This window comes from Sorex araneus, chromosome 2 (genome assembly GCF_027595985.1).
Source record: "Sorex araneus isolate mSorAra2 chromosome 2, mSorAra2.pri, whole genome shotgun sequence".
Taxonomy (NCBI): Eukaryota; Metazoa; Chordata; class Mammalia; order Eulipotyphla; family Soricidae; genus Sorex; species Sorex araneus.
In genome coordinates, this window is record NC_073303.1 from 222,074,488 (window position 1) to 222,096,176 (window position 21,689).

The following is a 21,689-nucleotide window of genomic DNA, read 5'->3' on the forward strand; positions in this document are numbered from 1 at the left end:
AAGCTGAGTGAAGTTAGTCAGAAGAGAGACATATATAGAATGATCTCCCCCATGGGCAGATCAGAAACACTTAACAAGGCAATAGCAAATGCCCAGAGACAACAGAAACTGAGAACTGGCTACCAGTAGGAAACTCACCAGGGGCGTCAGGTGAGGGCAGCACTGGTGCAATAATTAAGGGAACTGAGCACTGGTGAATGGAGGGTGTGGTGCAGAAAAGTTTTACATTACAGTGTTGTAAATCATGGTGCAAAAAAGTAAAAGAATGAAAGTCTAAAAAAATTAGAAAAGAATAAAGGTAAAGCACAAAAGTTAAAAGTATGGACAACTAAAGAAAAAAAAAGTATGGACAACTAAAAATAATTCAACAAAGTGAACGAGAGGCCGGAGGTCAGGCAGACCTGGGTTTGATCGCCAAACCAGCCAGGAATGATTTCTGAGTACAGAGCCAGAAGTAAGCCTTTAGTACTTCCAGGTGTGGCTCAAAAACAAAACAAAAGGGAACAGAAAAATGCATATATATTAATAAAAACTAAAATGAAATTTATCATTTTTTTATACTATAGATCTTTCGATATGCCAAAAGCAGTAACAAGTCTCACAATGGAGATGTTATTGGTGCCCACTGGAACAAATTGATGAACAATGGGATGACAGTGCTACTATAGATCTTTGCAATTGGTTTAAATATTAGTTTTTAAAAGAAAAAAAATTAGTGTGTTATGGACACTATTTATAGGGAAATGTGGGCCCACCCACCTTGAGTCATGTTCGTCCCCAGAAAGCAGGACACTGTGATGTGTGCTGGGTAGGAAACGCGACTTTATGTGCAGTTGGAGATTTTGTTTTTGCAGATATGATTGATGTATTATACCCTAAAAAATAGCTTTACTAACTAACCAATAAATAAATGAATTCAGATATAAACAGAATGCAAAATCAGATCTTAAGTATTAGATCAAGTAATCATATAAGTTTTAATTTTATGCATATTATGCTAATAAATTTAAAGTATGTATTTATATATTAATTTAGTAGCATATTTACAATTAATTTTTTCTTAATATTTATGGATAAAAAATTATTTTAGAGGCCATTGAGATAGCTCAAATGGTCCTTTGAACATTAAGGGAGCAATTCTATAGCACAGAGCCAGGAGTAGTCCCTCAACACTATCAAGTGTAGCCCACAACCAAACTAAATTTGCTTTAAAACATCCAAGTTTCTGAGGCATAGTACTGCAATTGAACATTTAATATACATGGATTACAATTTTGACTATATCTAAGCAAAACAAAATTAGGACAACAAATTTACCTAAATAGCATATCACAAATTACTTTGAAGTTAATTATATGGAATGCAAATTTATAATGATATGAAATCACTGATATGGTAAATTTAAAGTAAAATGTATAAAAAATATTCTAAGGATTGAAAATAGAATGTATAGATACCATAGGTGTTTTTAAAAACTATGACACTATTAATGTCACTACATGACAATGCCTCTTCAAATTCAAAGGAAATCAAGGGGCTCTCTATCAAGATGTAACCCAAGCGGCCACACGTGTGTAGCCTCTCCGTTGCTAAATGACCATGATCCCGGAGGCCAGCTAAAGTACTTTTGGTACCAGCAGCCTCTCGCAGAAATGTCTCTAGACTGTGAACTAAGCCATGGCCCCATGCCGCCCCAGGAGGGGAAAGGATTTTCTCTCTTGGCTTTTCCTTTTCAGGGGGGATGGCGTGGCAACCGCCATCTTATAAGGACCACTAAAGAGAGGTACAAACTTGCAATGATGCAACTTCTGGCAGAAATATCCCTGGACTTAGTTACTAAAATACTAAAATACAGAAATCCAAATCATACCTCTTCATTCTCAGCAATGGAAAACACATTATCAAATGTTTCCTTTTCAGTAGATCTGATTTGGGGGGGGGGGAACTCCAAACAATAATAGAGTTTTTTTGTTGAAATATTGAATGTAATCAAAGTAAAGAGAAAGTAAAGTGAAAATTATCAGGTACACAGGTGGGGGGTGGGGGTGGGATGGGGGTTCTTCCTGGTGGAATATGTGCAATGGTGAAGGGATGGGTGTTCGATCATTGTGTAACTGAGACTTAAGCCTGAGAGTTTTGTAACTTTCCACATGGTGATTCAATAAAAAAATAAATAAAGATAAAAAATAAACACGCTCAAAAAAAAGGAAATCAAGCATTGTTTCTTCATCTTATAAAATGTTTATAAGATGTAAAAATAATAAAACAAAAATAAATATGAATAACACTAAAATTGTTATTATTCATTTATTATTAAGACTTCAGAACAAGTTTTATATAATAACCATATCATCATAATAATGTTCAAATGATGTAGGAATACCATTAAAATATTTTGTATCACTCTTTTGTATAGTATTTAGACAAATTCACTTATTTACAAAGATGAACAATGGCAAACTTCATTAGCAATAGCACAACAAATAGGGCATTTGCCTTGCACGCGACCGACCCAGGTTCAATTTCCAGCATCCCATATGGTCCCCTGAGCACCATCTGGAGTAATTCCTGAGTGCAAAGCCAGGAGTAACCCCTGTGCATCACAGGGTGTGACCCAAAATAAGAGCAAAACAAAAAACCTATTTTATAGCAAATTACTGAAAATATTATATTTAGTCCATGTATACTTTTATAGATGAATGGAAGTCAATGAAAAGATACTTTTTTCAACAGTATCTTTTTCACAGCATTTTTCACCTCCCTATTCCTTAAACTATAAATCATGGGATTTAACATAGGAATGACAAGAGTATAGAATACAGCTATAACTTTACTTTTCTCTGGGGAGGAGATGGCCCCAGGTTGGGCATACATGAAGAATACAGTTCCGTAAAATATACTCACCACAGTGATATGAGAAGTGCAAGTGGAGAAAGTCTTACTCCTGCCGTGGGTTGAGGGGATCTTGAGAACAGTGGACAGTATGTAGGCATAGGAAACCAGGATGATAGTGGTGGTGCAGATGATAATGAGAGCAGAGAGAATGAACAGGACAATCTCATTCACAAACGTGTCTACACAGGAGATCTTGATGAGGGCTGGTACATCGCAGAAAAAATGGTCCAATCTGTTTTCTCCGCAGAAACGCAAACTGAAAGTGAAACCTGTCTGTATCATGGAATTGATGCAGCCACAGACGTAGGAACTAGTCACCAAACGAATGCATGCCTGGGGTGACATACGTGTGGTATAGAGGAAAGGTGAGCAGATGGCGGAAAAGCGATCATATGCCATCACAGCTAGGAGAAAGCCTTCTGTTCCAACAAAGAGAGCAAAGAAAAAGAATTGTGTTGCACAGCCATTGTAAGAAATTTTTTTGTCTTTGGACAAGAAAGTGGCCAGAGTTTTGGGAGCAATGACTGTGGAGTAGCAGATATCTAAATAAGACAAATTTCTAAGAAAGAAGTACATAGGTGTATGAAGTCTGGAGTCTATTTTAATGACAACTATCATGCTGATATTTCCTAACACAATGACCATATAGATAAACAAGAAAAGTAGAAATAAGAGAATCTGTACTTCTGGAGATGTTCTGAATCCTAGCAGAATAAACTCAGTCACCTCTGAATAATTCAGATTTTTCTTCATAGCTGATACCTATCTGAGAGAAAGATGATTATAATGACTGTGGAAAGAGTTATCTACCTTCTGGTCTTGAATATCCCAGGGAGAGAGAAAATGCTAATAAGAAAAGACTTTATCTTGGTAAAGCCTCTTACACATAGCTTTACATTTGGAAATACAACTATACATTGTATATAGAATTTACAGAATTTCATGATATGATTAGTGTGACTGTGATGTAGGACAAGTAGATGACAAAGCACATTTGGGACAGTGATGATTTCTGTTATGTTAGGTTATTTTATTAGAGCTTTACAATCAGATGAGTCAAATTACAAATTTTTCCTGTTCCAGTCTAATGTACTCTTAAATAATTACCAACACTTTCAGTGTCTTGAAGTCCTCTAAATCAAAGAACTAATGCCTATGTTGTAGAATTGCTCTGAGAGGAACATAAAACTGAAGGGAAAAATCATTATTTGCAATCACTAGAATATCATGAAATCAAACACATGTCTGTTAAGTAAATACATAAGTACTAAAATTGCTTTTGCTTTAGGAATGAAAACTTGATGATAATATAATATAATTACATAATTATTTTCACTCCTTTTACCACCATCACATCTGCAATTTGTCTTGAAACAATCTGCTATATAAAAAGACATCAGAAAATAAGATTATTATTTCATGAGGTAGAATAACAAATAACTGAAAGACATAAATGAGAAAAGATGAACCAAATTTCTATTAAGCCATAACCTGTTCAACTTCTACTTGCTACTTTATCAACTACTCCTGATCACTCGTAGCTCCATTGCCTTGTTGACAGACAATGTGCGAGTACTTGCAATTAGAGGTACCACTATTGTTTTAATTTCAAAATCTAATTAGGTTGATTTACAAACTTAATTTCTTCTCAAAGAAACACTATCATTGATATTTATTATTGAAACAACACATTCATTCAAACAAATTAGGGAAAAGCTGCATTATATTGGCATTACTCTAAATATATATCAATCTTAATATCAGACACTGAAGAGGCACATAATAAAGAAAATATTAATATCTGCTTCCTGAACTAAGAAAAATATTTCCTTAAAAGAATTTAGTATGTTTGAAATTTCATTTTTGTGTTAAATTTTCACAAAATCAAAATTATAATGAATTTGAAGATAAATTGATTGACTTAGCTTTCATTACTATTTTTTATGAGGTAAAAATACTTTCTTAGAAGTTATCATATTATTCACATTAAACCTAAATTTTAATGTATCCTGTCACTGACTGGCTAAATAATGAGCAAAGTAGGCAAATTCTATGTTTCCATTTTCTTTTTATTTTGTTTGTTGTTTATTTTCATTAGCGCTATTTTCTTGTCTGCAAAAACATGTTTTAGAATATCAGACCCATAAAATTACTATTCCTAGGATTGAATTAAAAGAAATACACAAATTAAATGAATTATGTAGCACTTGTGGAATAGAAAAAACATTTGCTAAATTAAGAAAATTATCTTTAAAGAAAATTTTAAAAAGAAAGAAATTACCTTTTTTGACAATCAGCAGATTCCAAACGAAATTTCATTGAAGAATTTATAGTTGATTGCTCCTTCAAGAAATCTTTAAGTAAATTGTCATTAGTTACAGAAAAACCTTCACAGTGTATATTGGGTTTATTAAAATATATGAGTACACTTAATAAGCATGATCATTTATTTCTGTGTATTTCACATATAATTTTTATTTGGTAGGATCAAAAAAGAATCTGAGATTGTGTCTGCAATCTGAATCTTGGTAAACACCTTACTCTTCTTTATATTATGTTTAAATAATGCAAAAATAGAAATAGCTTCATATATGCAAAGATCAAACTATTTGTTATCAGCAAGACGTTTTAGGAACTTTTATCTATCCTTACAGTCATCCTTGAAACTAAGAAAAAAAAGAAACACATATGTGTGTGGTCTTTTTTGGAAAAATTAAAAAGCCCTGGAGGTCAATTAGGTCAGTGCTTACCAAGCTTCTTCATACTTCAATATCACCTGGGGAAGATTTTGCTTTACTTTTAATACTCATTCCTGGATCAGCATACATTGTTAATTACCTGTGAGATAAAGTTTGTGTATTAATTGATACGTATAGGGTGAATTAATTTATATTTTAATATTTTCAACTAATTCTAATCAAGTTAGTTCCCACACAGTAATTGGAGAACCAGTAAATTTGATCTTATTGCTTCCTGTATTCTCATAAGCAATCAAAGCCATTAGCAGTTATAAAATTTCTTGTGAAAGGGCATCCTTTTTCTACTGATTATTATTTGGTTTTGGGGTCACAGTCACATCTGTTTGTACTCAGACCTAACTCCTATGTCTGTGCTCAGGGATCACTTCTGGCAGTGCTCAGGGAACCATAATGCAATTTCAGGATTGAACCCCCGTAAGCTGCGTGCAAGGCAAGGACTATCTCTTTGACCCCTTGGAAAGAATACTCTTTATCCTTAGATAATGTTTTTACAAATATTGACATTCAGAATTTCAATATTTAATTAAGCACATTATACATCAAATTTATTTTTTCTGATATAAGTATGAAAACTAGTCATTGAATGTTGCTCATATAAAATACCATCATTCCCAGTACATTTTTTAGTTTCCTTTCACACTTTATTCATATAGCTTTAACTAGGAACTTAAAAAATCTTTTAACAATGCATCACTGGAAACTAGAGCAATAGCACAGCATGTAGGGCTTTTGCCTTGCACACGGCCACCCAGGTTCAATTCCCAGCATCCCACATGGTCCTCTGAGCACCGCCAGGAGTGATTCCTGAGTGCAGAGCCCGGAGTAACCCCTGAGCATCACCAGGTGTGACCCAAAAATCAAAAATTTTTTAAAAATGCACCACTGTTACTGTTACTGTCATCCCGTTGTTCATCGATTTACTTAAGCGGGCACCAGTAACGTTTCCATCCATCTCTGTTGTGTGCTAGTGTAGCCTGATGGCATATTGGGGGCTCATTCAGGATCAGGTGAATGAGGATCCTCGTTGTTACTGTTTTTGGCATACCGAATACGCCACAGGTAGCTTGCCAGGCTCTGTCGTGTGGGCAGGATACTCTCAATAGCTTATCAGGCTTTCCAAGTGGGACGGAGGCTTTTGCATGGAAGTAGAAAATATATTTTATTTATAGTGTGAGGTCTAGATATGAAATTCTTGAAGAAATTTCCAATATCTTATAAATACTCCAAAATTAAAGTTTATGTATTTATTACACGAATAGGTTTACCACAAACTCTGAAAACATGTTTTATATCAAACGCTGAAGATTTGTCTTGCATGTAGTAGACTCGTTTGGATCCTCTGCATTCCATAATGTCCCCTGAGCCCACCAGGAGTGATCACTGTGTGTACAGTGATTGAATTGTACAATCAACACATGCATTACACACAGTAGAACTGTGAATGAATGTGTTGTTTCTGTAGAACTGTAGAGTCAGTTCTGAGCATTCTCAGCTTTGGCTCAAAAACAAAGAAACAAGAAAACAAACTCTGGATACAATTCCTAAGCTAAAATGATTAGAAATAAATGATTGGCTAGTGATACAACTGATAAATTAGTAATGATAAGGCATTTTTTTTAATGTGTGGATGGGCCAGAGAGATAATACAGAAATTAAGGTGCTTTTCTTACATGAGCCCAACTTCAGATTCAACCCCAGCACCACGTGGTCTCCTGAGCCCCACTTGAAGTGATCCCAGAGCACAGAGCCAAGAATAGCTTCCAAATACCACTCTGTGTGGCACAGAAACTCCAAAACAACAACAAAAAATATGTGCATGTCTCACTTCTTACCCTTCCAACCTTTGAAATATGTGTCACTCAATCAAGAATATTACAATAAGAGGTGAATAATTGGTTTTATAAATATCATTTATTTTGTAAATTTCTGTATATACTAAATAACATATTTCATAAATTACCTTATAATAGCAAACAACTACTTAAAAATCTTTTAGCACTTCTATATTGATTTAGAGATAGTTGAGTATTTGTATGTAATATATCTTAATTGTTTAAAAATATTCTCATTGCAACCTTTTACCTAAAACTATTAATATTTCATTATTTGTTATTATTTATTATTAAAATTATTAGTTATTAAATAATCAATTATTAAGACTATTGATATTTCCTATTTCATATTAATATTTCAGCTTTTACAGATTTTATATTATACTCCCAACCCAGAGTATTCAGTATATTTAAATTTCTTATCTTCACAAATACTCTTCATACTGTCCTATAGTTATTTTTTATTTTCCAATCACATGTTTCTTCTATGTAAACTGGAGATAACAACAAAGTTTCAGTGTGAATTGTACAATCAACATGTGAGAAACAAGGAATTATATATTTAAGTTAACATAACTCTATCTCATACATGATATAGACTAAACTATAATTAAATTAAAACAATAACAAAGATATAAACAAAGAGTCCTGAACAAGAATAATAATATAAAAGAGCCTGTGATGAATGAGGTTTGTATTCCTTTGTACCAGAACACATTCTAAAAGAATCTCAGAATATACATTTTATCGGGATAGGAGAGAGGTTATCATCATAAAAATGGAGGAGTGGTAAAGTTGAGTCTACAAGAGCTGATCAGTACAGTTTTACTTCCCAGAAGAGGAATAAGTATGCCAACTAGTATAGGGAACAGGATTGAAAGCTCAGAAAGAAAGCAAACTTATACGGAAAACAGATTTATAAGAAAGTAGCTAAGAGAATATTATGAGCAGAGAACAGTTAATAAATGTTGCAAATATTGAACAGCTAAATGCAAAAGAAGAAAACTAAACCACCGACAGCATACACACACACACACACACACACACACACACACACACACATCCAAATAGAGTAATGACATATGCTTCACATGGGTGTTAGAGATGTATTCCAAAACTCACTTCTAACAGGATGAGCAACAAATGCAATTTTTTTCTGGGCTATTTTATGTAGGTATCCTCATAAATATGAGCTGATTTCTAATTTTAATGATTTGAGTTTCTTTTATAACAAAAGATAATGAGCATATATTTTCATTGTGACTGTTGGCCATATATATGCCTTCATTGGTGAAGCTTATGATTCAACTCTTCTGCCTACTTTTTATGAGGTGGTTTATTTTCTTTTTTTGAGTTTTGTGAGCTCCTCGACTCAAACATGGAGTCTGAGACATAAGAGACATTCAATTTTTCAACAATAAGTAAAGTTACATGATTGATGCTGTCAAAATGCCTTCAAAGTAACACAAGGAATGACTCCTGGATTATGAATTTATTTCATACCACACTACTTATGGTAGTTGAGGATGGGGCAGAAAATGTTGAAAACCAATTAAAACAATCCTAGAATTCAAAACTGTCATCCCTAAAGAATTTGAAAATGAGCTCAAAAACTAAGTATGGAACTTTTTTCCTTAAACATCATACAGTCCTTGCAAGTAGCTTCTTCAACAGAGAAGCAATTGTACCAATGGTAAAATGTTTAATGACATAAATAACCCTTTAGATTTTAATGAGAAGTAACAACTATGTGGTTTTGATTATCTTATAGAAAACCTTAGCAAAACCAATAAAAAATTTTTAAATAGCAATATTCAGCTATTTATGCAAATTTTAAAAGTTTTATTTGAGTAAGTCTCACGCCTGCTCTTTATGCTGCAGACTCTAAGGTGTTTTCTGGGACTCTTGAGTGCTTAAGTGAAAGACATGTATTGAACTGTTGCCCCTTCCTTTGCCTTGCTGTTGCCGTGTGAGAGGAGTGCAGATGTGGAGTTGGGCGACCTGATTCTGGTCCCACCTAGCCCTGCCCTTAGAGGAAAAACCATAGAGATCTCTTTTCTTTTCAAATTGATGATACAAGGTGGGTGGGGCTGGAGCAAACTAGCACAGTTGTTGGGCTTTCACCTTTCAGGGGGCCAACCCGTGTTCGATTCCTCCACCCCTCTTGGAGAGCCCAGCAAGCTATCGAGAGTATCCCTCCCGCACGGCAGAGCCTGGCAAGCTCCCTGTGCGTATTAGATATGCCAAAAACAGTAACAATAAGTCTCTCAATGAGAGACGTTACTGGTGCCCGCTCGAACAATTCGATGAGCAACGGGATGACAGTATCAGTATCAGTATCAGATACAAGGTGCCTGGTGGACTGGCCCGAGAGAACTGTTGTTCTCTTTTCCAGTGACTTTGAGCAAGATTCTTAATCACGGTGAACTGTGATCTCTGTCTCTATGCCCCCAAGGACCCCACCAACAGCCAATGGAAAGGAGAGAGGGCATCTTTACATGATGAGGCGAGGCAGAACATTGAGTTGGGTGACTGAGTTTTGTTGCCTTGGTAGTGAATGATTTGGGTCTTCGTTATTCCCAGTTTGTTATCTTGGGCCTATGTGCTTGCTTCAGTGGTAATTACGATTCTCTAAAATGCTGAAGCTCACTCTTTCGGAGTTGCCTTGTTACCAATCCTCATGTCACTCTGGTTCTATACAATGACAATAGCAAAATTCAGATGATATCCTTCAGAACCTGTGTCCCAGTGCTAATCCTTTGCATGTTGGGTGGGGGCTGGGGTGATGATTCAAGGAATCATTCATTGCCCCTGTGAAAAGGAAAGATGCTAGATTGTGTCCTACTATGGAGGCAAGGGAGAGCATCTCACATTTAGGTAGGTATTTCTTCCCTTTCCTTTAAGGATCTGAGATTTGGGGCTAGCCACGGGCCCTTCAGAAATAGGCCTGATATATATTCTGTTATATTGGAGCAATAGCACAGTCAATAGGGTGTTACTCTTGCATGCAGCTGACCAGGGTTCGATTCCTCCACCCCTCTCAGAGAGCCCGGCAAGGTATTGAGAGTATCTTGCCCACACGGCAGAGCCTGGCAAGCTACCCGTGGTGTATCCGATATGCCAAAAACAGTAACAACAAGTCTCACAATGGAGACCTTACTGGTGCCCACTGGAGCAAATTGATGAGCAACAAGATGATAGCGATACAGTGATATTTTCTGTAAAAAAAAAAAATACAAAATTAGGCTCTAGTTTGAGGCCAAGATAGAAATCTCTCTCTTCCGCTTCCCACTGTCATTTCTATCTCTCTTTTATGTCTGTGTCTGTCTCTTTTTTTTTCTTCACAGAGATGTATTTACACAGATACAGGAAAACAGATACACTCACACAGAGACACACATAAATATCAGTAGATGCCAAACTATTTCACCAAACCAAGTTTTGGTGAAACCAAGTTTTGGTTTGGTGAAATCCTATATTCAATCCAACCAGTTTCCAGTGGTTTTCTTCACCCTAATAAAGGACATCTGTGAAATACCTCTGTAATAACATCCTTTTATAAATTTTTTTGTTTGTTTTTTGGGTCACACCCGGCAATGAACAGGGGTCACTCTTGGCTCTGCACTCAGGAATTACCCCTGGCGTTGCTCAGGGGACCACATGAGATGCTGGGAATCAAACCTGGGTCAGCCACATGCAAGGCAAACACCCTACCCGCTGTGCTATCACTCCGGCCCCTGTAATAACATTCTTTTATTTTTTTTGCCCTGCAATAATGAAAGCCTGCATGGTTTCTTCTTAAGGTCAGGAATAAGACATTAGAAAAATTTTAATTATAGATATACAAATATCTATAATGTAAAACATATGTATGTATATATTTGTGTGTATATATATACACTAAGATATATACTCTAAAATTATATATAAGTGTGTATATATATACTAAGATATACACTCTAAGATTATATATATGACTAAGATATATACTCTAAGTGATATGTATAAATAGCTAGCAGAATCTTAGAGTTCATAACTTTCAAAACTTGTTGGAAAAAGTCACATTTTCAAATAATACATTATATAATATAATATCTTTCAATTCACTAGGCCAACATTAGTGTTGGTTAAGTCTAGTTCAGTGTGTTCACACCAAGCCCTGCCAGATAGCTTTAGAAATGGTGTGTCAAGCCAAGGATTTATCAACAGTGCATAGAGTTCAGTAATTGTAAAATTGTAAAACAACTTCTGTTAAAAATTTACATCTAGTAATGCAAATATAATTGAGAAATTATTTTGTATTGCATTGCATTATTAATTTATATATAACAATATAAGGAATATCCAATTTATTAAATACTTCAATTATTGTTGGAGTGATAGCACAGCAGGTAGGGCGTTTGCCTTGTAAGCAGCTGACCTGGGTTTGATTCCTCCATCCCTCTCGAAGAGCCTGGCAAGCTACCGAGAGTATCCTGCCCACACGGCAGAGCCTGGCAAGCTACCCATGGTGTATTTGATATGCCTAAAACAGTAGCAAGTCTCACAATGGAGACGTTACTGGTGTACTGGTGCCCGCTCTAGCAAACTGATGAACAACGGGATGACAGTGCTACAGTGCAATGTTATTATTTATTTTACAACTACCAAAGCAACTAAATCTTTCATCAGATGACCCATAATTCATTGTTTAGCTGGCATCTCCCATCAGATTCTCCAAAACTTCAAAAAAATTAATTTCTGTGTTAAAAATTTTTGTTCAACATTAGAAAGATGAATATTCCATCCTTTTTTGACTTTGTGGCAATTTATTCTAATATGTGCTGTAATTTTGTAGCACTGTAGCACTGTCATCCCGTTGTTCATCGATTTGCTCGAACGGGCACCAGTAACGTCTCCATTATGAAACTTGTTACTGGTTTTTGGCACATAGAATATGCCATGGGTAGCGTGGGGAAAAAAGGTTCTGTAATTAGTATGAAAAAAGTATGAAAAAGTATGTAAAAGTATGTAATTAGTATGAAAAAAGCTAATAATTCTGTCTTAATAGTGAACACCAACACAACTCTCAATTTAAAAAATTAGAAAAGGTGAAAGTGAACCACAAGATAAGACAAATTCAGACACAGTATAGTTAACCAATGTTTTTTTGTTCTCCAAAATAAAATGAGATTTTACCGGACTGATTTCTGTTGAGAGAAAAAAGAAAAAAGAGAAAAAGGGAGGGAACCAGGCTAAAAATACCACAAAACTTTATTTCCAATACAGGGAAGCATGTGGGTGGCACATTTCTAGTGATTTGAAACCCAAATCTCCTGCTCAGGGCACTGAAATAAGGATGGAAAACACCTAAGAAACATTTTAAAGTTTAGTTATTCTCTGGAAGTCTCATTCCATCACAAAGCACCATTTAGTCATCTTTCTTTGGTATAGAAACTTTACCTAGCGTGGGGGCTGGAGCGATAGCACAGCTGGTAGGGCGTTTGCCTTGCATGCGGCCAACCCAGGTTCGATTCCCAGCATCCCATATGGTCCCCCAGCACTGCCAGGAGTAATTCCTGAGTGCAGAGCCAGGTGTGACCCAAAAAGCAAAAAAAAAAAAAAAAAAAAAAACACACAAGAAACTTTACTTAGAGTAGAAATAGCCACCAGGTGGCAGCAAAATACAGTGTCATCAGGATTTTCATGGAACCAGAACCCTCTAAGAATCCTAACATCTGCTCAAATTTAAATGATAAATATAGACTAAAAATTGGAAACATTGAAGAACATTTAGTTACAAAACTTTATATTTCATTATAAAGTGTGATAGATATAAAATTACATAAAAATGTTTCTCATAAACGCTACTTCACTTTTAAGAATGAATAAATTATTATACTAAGAAGTATATGTATTATTTAAATATCTATAATTATAGTGACCTCATATGAAGGATACAGTAGTATTTTATGGAAAATTTCTATTATACTCTTGATTCTTTTTAATATTCAAATAACAACTAAAAGATGTATGTAATTTTACAATACTAAAAATACTATTCAAATTATATTATTATAACCTTTGAAAATTATGATTCATAATTAAAAACCAAAACCTCCACATCAAAATAAAACCCCCAAATAGTATTTATAAGATGAAGTATAATAACTTGATGAATCTTAAATTTGAAAGGTAAAAAAGGAATAATGATTTTTCTAAAAATGGGCAAAAACATGTATAAACCATGTTTCTTAAAAATAAAAACAACAAAAATATTATTTTCTAAAAAGTTATGTACAAAAGAACCTGTATAAGGGAATACAAGTTACAGTAATAAAAATGCTTATAAAATCAATAAATCAATAAAATAATAAAATTATTTAATAAAATAAATTAATAAGATTAGTAAATGATAAGCATTAACTTAATTTTAAGAAAATTACAGTTCTATTGGGGAAGGGGAAATTGACCTATTTAAGTCATAACTATAATAGATTATAATGAAAACTTGAAAATCAAAACATAGCAAGATATATTATGAGTAAACATAGTTGTCTTCTCTTCAGTTTTTGTAAAATTGCATTTAACTTATAAAACAAAAATAAGGTATATTCCTCAAAATATGTTTTAAATGTCTGTGGAATAAATATTTAAGAAAATTCTGTTATAAAAAGGAAAGTGTAAACAAATTAAAAGAAGGAAAAATCCCTGTGCTAAAACACAATTGAAAGGCAGGACTAATTGTCCATCAGGTAGGGCATTTGCAGAATTCATCCTATAGGATCTAGAGCACCATCCACTCCATTCACTATAGTCACAGGCCGTGACAAATAACTATTCCTCTCCATAGCTGAGGAAGAATAATAGCCTTGCCATCTACACTTTCCCAATATAGTAGGCATCAGCTCACACAAGGGATTCACCTTGAGTATCAGGTGAGCAGGAGGTACTCTGCTTGTGAACTCCACAGAATCACCTGCATAAGGACAAAGAGACAAAAAGGATAGTACAGTGTCTGTTAAATATAGATTTAAGCACAGAAATTATGTAAAATGCAAAAAATATATTAAAATGCAAAAAAGGTACACAAATTAAAAAGTAAGGAAAATTTGGGGAAAAAAAACTCTAAAGTAACAGAAATATTCGGATAACCTGACTTTGGGAGATTTGGGAGATAAGTTGGTCAATAAGCAGAAAGATAAAGCAGGCCCAAAGAGAAGACAGAGACACAGAATAGGGTTGAAAAGTACAATTTAAGGAGACTAGTGCAGCAGAAAAGTGTGTCAGTTAACCAGAAGACAAAAAACTTTTTGTAACTGAGTCTAAAGGAAAGTTCCTGTCATCATGTTCATATCAGATAAAAAAAAAATACTTAAAGGCTGGACCAGTCGGCATTCCCACCAACAGTGAAAAAACGTCCCTTTTTCCCCACATCCAGGCCAACAATGGTTGCTTTTGTTCTTTTGAATGTGTGCCAGTCTCTGTGGTGTGAGATAATATCTCATTGTTGTTTTGATTTGTATCTCCCTGATGACTAGCGATGTGGAACACGTTTTCATGTGCCTTTTGGCCATTTGTATTTCTTTTTTTGAGGAAACTGCTGTTCATTTCTTCTCCTCATTTTTTGATGTGGTTGGTGGTTTTTTTCTTATATGATTCTACTTGTGTCTTGTATATTCTGGATATTAATCCCTTATCAGATGGGTATTGGATAAATATTCTTTCCCATTCTGTGGGCTCTTTCTGTGTTTTGGTCACTGTTTCTTTTGAAGTGCACTGTTCACAACAGCCAAAATCTGGAAACAACCCAAGTGCCTTAGAACAGATGACTGGTTAAAGAAACTTTGGTACATTTACACGATGGAATACTATGCAGCTGTTAGGAGAGATGAAGTCATAAAATTTGCTTATAGATGGATAGACATGGAGAGTATCATGCTAAGTGAAATGAGTCAAAAGAGGGACAGACATAGAAGGACTGCACTCATTTGTGGAGTATAAAATAACATCATATGAGGCTGACACCCAAGGACAGTAGATACAAGGGGCCAGGGGGATTGCCCCATAGCTGGAAGCCTGCTTCATGAGCAGAGGGGAGAAGGCAGATGGAAGGTATCACTAAGAAAATGATGCTTGAGGAATCAGTCGGGAATAGAGATGTGTGCCCAAAGTAGATAATGGATCAAATATGATGATCTCTCAGTGTCTGTGTTGCAAGCCATAATACCCAAAAGGAGAGAGATAGAGAGAATATGGGGAATATTGTCTACCATGGAGGCAGGGGGAGAGTGGGGAATGTGCACTGTGGAGGGATGGGTGTTTGAACATTGTGTGATTGTAACCCAAACATGAAAGCTTGTAACTATCTTATAGTGATTCAATAATTTTTTTAATTAAATTTTAAAAAATACTTAAAAGACGATCCAAAGAAAAACCCAAGATGGGAGGTTTCTCTTTCCCCAACTTCAAACTATACTATAAAGCTGTAGTAATCCAAACAGCATGGTCTGGACTAAGGACAAAGTCTTGGAACTATGGAATAGAATTGGGATTCCAGAGGCAGATCTTTAGGTATATGGACAGTTAATCTTCAACAAAGAAAAAGAAAATATGAAGTGGAACAAGGAAAACCTCTTTGACAAATGTTATTGGAAAAAAATGGTGATCACATACAATTGAATTTAGACCTTTTTCGTGTAATGATATACCAAAGTCAAATCAAAATGAATTAATGGCCTCGGTGAAAGATGTGAAGATGAAAATTTCATTGAGGAAAACAGATAGACTACCTCATGACAGTGATTCAATGTCATTGGACAAGCAAATGGAAATGAAGATAAACAAATAGGACCACATAAAATGAAAAAACTTCTGCACCACAAAAGAAATAATGATTAGAATAAAAAGACACCCCACAGTCTGGGACAAAATATTCTCTTACCACTAATCTCATAAAGATTTAGTATCCAAAATATATAAAGCTCCAATAAAATTTAATAAGAAATAAGTCATCCACCCTATCAAAAAATGGGAGGAAGAAATGAGCAGACATTTCCTCAAAGAGGGTATATTGGCCAAAAGATATATGAAAAAAATGTCCTACAATACTTATATCAGCGAAATGCAAGTCAAAACAATGAGATATCATCACACACCAGTGAGACTGATAAACATCACAAAGCACAATGCAACCAATGTTAACACAGATGTGGGGAGAAAGTGACTCACATTCACTGTTGGTGGCATTGTTGACTAGTACAGCCTTTCTGGAAAACAATATGGACATTTTTCACAAAAACAAGGAATTGAGTTTCTATTCAACCCAGCAATTCCATTTATTGGCATCTCCCTTAAGGACCTAAAAACTTTATTTATAAAAGACATCTGAACTCCTATGTTCATTGCATCACTATAGCCAAAATAATCTGGAAACAATCAAGTGTCCAGTAACAGATTATTGAATAAAGAAACTATGGTGTAGGTATAAAATGGGATAGTATTCTGCCTTAGGAAAAGATAAATCATGTAATTTACAGCTACTTGGAAGGACCCATGATACATGAGTATCATGCTCAGTGGAACTCGTTATGAGAAGAACAGTTACAGAATGATCCCTCTCAAAGAAGCACAGCAAGATAGAAACAAATGACCAAAGCCAACAAAACTGAGAACTCGTCTTTAGTCGGAAGTTTACCATGACAGAGGGATTGTGAGACAGGGGTAGGCGAATAGAATGGGTTGGGGGATAGAACAGAGAGCATCACTGGAAAACAGTGGAGGGAAGTGGACATTCTAGGGGAGGTTGTGGTCCTGGAATGTTTTATGCATAAAACCTTACCATGTGGGGCTGGACCGATAGTAAAGCGGGTAGGGTATTTGCTTTGCACATGGCCGACCCATATTCGATTCCCAGCATCCCATATGGTCCCCCGAGCACCTCCAGGAGTGATTCCTGAGTGCAGAGCCAGGAGTCAGTCTTGAGCATGGCCAGGTGTGACTCCCCCAAAACAAAACCCAAAAAAACCTTATCATGAATAGTATTGTAAATCATGGTTGTCCCCCCCAAAAAAAATTAAGAGGGAAAAGACTATAGGAATTATTCAAACTGTTTTGTTTAGGTATGGGTTTGTCTTTACATCCTCCTGTGGTCATTTCAAAATTCACATCAAAATTTGGGATAATTGATATAGAAATGTACTTGAAATCCTGACACACCTTCCGTATCAGGGAGCAGAAGGAGAGCACCAGATGAATTGTAGTCAAATGGATACTTTCACAAAGAAAGAAAGCGTCAAGGAGCAATAAGCTACAATCAATAAGCTACAATCATTTCTCCTAATGATCCCAGGTAATCAGGAAAATCCCATTCCGCTGATACTTAGGAGACTTTAATGTAATGCTTAAGAGACCAGTGGGGTGGCAACATGGTAGACATATGTCCTCCTAAAAATCCCATACATGATTTTCTATAAAAGTTTAGAAAGGGAACATATTATTTAATTCTGTAGTTATTTTAGCCCTATCCTCTACCATCACAGCTATTATTTTTCATCCACATAACACCAGGACAGACAAGTATGACTGATGTCATCTTGAGCTCTTCATTTATTTTGACCTTAGTTTATCTAGTGGAGGTATTGGGGTTTTTGTTTGTTTTTATTAATTGCTTTATAAGCCACACCTGGCCGTGCTCTGTTCTTATTCCTATCTCTGTACTCAAGGATCACTCCTGGCTGGACTTGGGGGACCATGTGGTGTGTCAATGATGGAATGCGGGTCAGAGGCTTGCAAGGAAAGTGCCCTGCCCATGTACTATCACTGGAGCCCTTGGTGTATTGTTTTTAAGGGGTGTGGGGGGGAGTCTTATAGATTGTCTCAAAATAAAAGTCATCTAAATTAAAAATTAAATGAAAGGTTGGGCATTATATAGCAATAAAGAAGTCAACACACAGATACACACACGCACACACTCAATATAAAAACATAAATACACAATTCAAAGTCTTTGAAATACGTTAAAATGTGTGCTAAGAGGGAAACACATATAACAAAACAGGTCTGGGGTCCCCACCAGTTATCCGTTGTTCTCAGCCTGCCAGACCAGTGACTCAATGCCAGAGTTCGAGGATGTGGTACTTCTCAGGCCTTGAGGTACTGGGGATAACCAACCACCCCAGAAGGATGAGCAGCCACCAAGGCCACACTCTGCAGAGTTCTGAATTCATACTGGCCTACACCCCAAGACTTTGGGGGGGCCGTACTGGGGAGGAACATGCTTTGCACACAGGAGGTCCAGTATGGATCCTTGGCAATATATGTCTCCCGAGCACTGCTAAGATTGACCACCAAGCAGAGAGCTAAAAGTAGTCCCTCAGGACAGCTCGATGTGATCCAATCAAGCCAAACAAACAAACAAACAATCAAAACAAAAAAATAACAAGTACTTTATATGGAGGACTGGAGCGATAGCACATCAGGTAGGGCATTTGCCTTACAAGCGGCTGACCTGGGTTCGATTCCTCCGCCCCTCTCGGAGAGCCTGGCAAGCTACCAAGAGTATCCCGCCCGCACAGCAGAGCCTGGCAAACTCCCTGTGGTGTATTTGGTATGTCAAAAACAGTAACAACAAGTCTCACAATGAAGACATTACTGGTGTCCACTCGAGCAAATCGATGAGCAACAGGACAACAGTGCTACTTTTTATGGAAGGGCTGGGCCTCAGAAACAGTGCTCAGAGGAGCCGTGGCTGAGAGAGGCACTTCTAAAGCTGGCCAATAATGTAATGCTTAGGCCTGAGAATGCAGCTGCTTAGATTCTCTGGTGCCGGGTTTGGCCCAGGTCACTCCTGCAGTACCAAGATGCTTCTAAGGCTCCAATCAGTACTTTTGTACTATTCCCCAGGCCCACAGGAGCAATACTCTTAATTTTTATTATTTCAAATATGCTTTAAAAATAGATCAATTATCTACATGTAGCACTGTTGTCCTGTTGTTCATTGATTTGCTCGAGCGGGCACCAGTAATGTCTCCATTGTGAGACTTGTTGTTACTGTTTTTGGCATATCGAATATGCCATGGGTGTGCTGTACCAAGCTACTGTTTTTGGCATATCGAATATGCCATGGGTGTGCTGTACCAAGCTACTCTTGGTAGCTTGCCGGGCTCACCAAGAGGGATGGAAGGATTGAACCCAGATCAGCTGCGTGCAAGGCATACCCGCTGTGCTATTGCTCCAGTCCTGTCTACATGTTATTCTACTAAAATAAATAAAAAGTTATTTTTAAAATATAAGATAATTCTAAAATTTCCTGAATGAATAGGTGACATTAGCTATAACCCTTTAAGATGTAACCTATTAAGTATTTTACACTATTGTACAGCATGTAATAACAGCATAACAACAAACAAATCGAAAGAACAAAACAAATAACTTATGATATAGTATGCATAAACAAGGTGCATGATAATAAAATGATAAAATATAAATAAATATCATTTGTTTAAAATGTTAATGTTATTTGGATCCTACTTAGTAACAATTGTGTTGAGGTTTTTTGTTTGTTTGTTTGTTTGTTTGTTGGAAGGGGGTGGCAGCAGTCATGCCAAACAGTATTCAGGGCTTATTCTTAGCTCTGCAACCAGGGGTCTCGACTGGTGATCTTCAGGGGACTAAATGCGGTATCTTAGATCAAACTTGGGTCAGCTACATGAAAGGTAAAGGCCCTATGTACTATACTATCACTTTGGCACACTATTGAGTATTATTTAACCAGAAGGCAATAGTTTATTTATCTTGCTAAAATGCACAAATAATTCCTGTCAGAAATTATTTATTCAACTTATTTTTCTGAAGTTAAAAAAAGTGAGAAGAGCACCAAAAATTACTTTACCTACCTAGATTTTTGTCAGTGTTCTCTCAGTTGCTACAATGGGTCAGACCAGAGAATTATTTCATTTTTACATAAAAATGCATATATATGAGTATATATGTATATGACAAGGTAAATATTTATAATATATATCTAATAACCCATTCCCACTATCTAAATATTATATTTTTCTTAGGTTCTTGAATATCTACTTAATACATATGTATTTTAAAAGAATAGGAACAAAGAAGGTGAAATAAACATGTTCATTTTCTCTCCACTTTTTTTAAATGTTAGAAAACTTCATTAATTGTTTTTAATTTAAAAGAAGAAACAGAAAAGAAGGTCTGTCCATATCATACTGGGAAAGACAGTTTTATAATAACAAAATTTTAATAAAATAAATCAATACTAAAATTTTAAAACGTTTAACTGATTTTGAATGGGTGAATATGTGCAGTATACCAAAATAGAAGCTACAACAAATAAAACCATGGAAAATTGTTATATTGATCTACCCCCCAAATGGGTCAAAATGTTAAGAGAGAGAGAGAGAGAGAGAGAGAGAGAGAGAGCTTTGGTATAGCAGGAAAGGCATTTGCCTTGCATCCCATATGGCTCCTGAGCCCTGCCAGGAGTGACCCCGGAGTACAGAGCCAGGAGTAAGCCCTGAGCACTGCTGAGTGTGGCCCAAATAACTGAACCAAAAAATTAGATGATTCTTAAACAAATTTAACAATTCTAAATTGGGTGCCAAATCCATACCTCTGTTCAGGATGTGAAATTAAACTTTCCGAATAGTCTGCATGCTTTGTCATACAGTTTGAATATAGTCATATTATAAAAATCCTAATGCTCAATTTTGGCTATACCAAATCAACCATTGTTCCAGAGTCTCAATTTCCTTATTTTAAAATGTTGGTTTAAAAAGACAGAGTTAGCTAGCCGGCCGAGATTCGACCCGGGTGGCCATGCCTCTACACAGCCGCGTGAATGCCGAATGAGCAGGAACCAGAGGCAGCTATAAGACTTGGGGTTCCGGCGAGTGCTTGCAACCATGTATGCGGACTGTGAACTAAGCTTTTGCTCCACGCCGGCTAACGGAGGAAATATCCTTCTCCCTTGGTCTCTCCTCCCTCCCGGGGAGAAGGCGTGGTGTCCGACATTTTATGGCTCAAAGAGCAGGTATGAACTTTGTGGCGCGGAAAAAAAAAATGTGTGCTTTGAACTTGAAACCGGGACACCTGGGCAGGCTCGGGCCGGGGCCGGAGCTCGGGCTCCGGCCGAGATTCGACCCAAGTGGCCATGCCTCTGCACAGCCACATGAATGCCGAACGAGCAGGAACCAGAGGC

The 21,689-nt window shown here is 36.2% G+C and overlaps 1 protein-coding gene across 1 annotated transcript; it reads right to left on the reverse strand.

Annotated features, from left to right (window-relative positions):
* Positions 1 to 2,706: 2,706 nt before the first annotated feature.
* On the reverse strand, positions 2,707 to 3,648 carry LOC101538050 (olfactory receptor 12-like). The gene has a single exon (XM_004601570.2). The coding sequence runs from the start codon at positions 3,646 to 3,648 to the stop codon at positions 2,707 to 2,709; it is 942 nt and encodes a 313-aa protein (XP_004601627.1).
* Between the last annotated feature and the right edge of the window lie 18,041 nt (positions 3,649 to 21,689).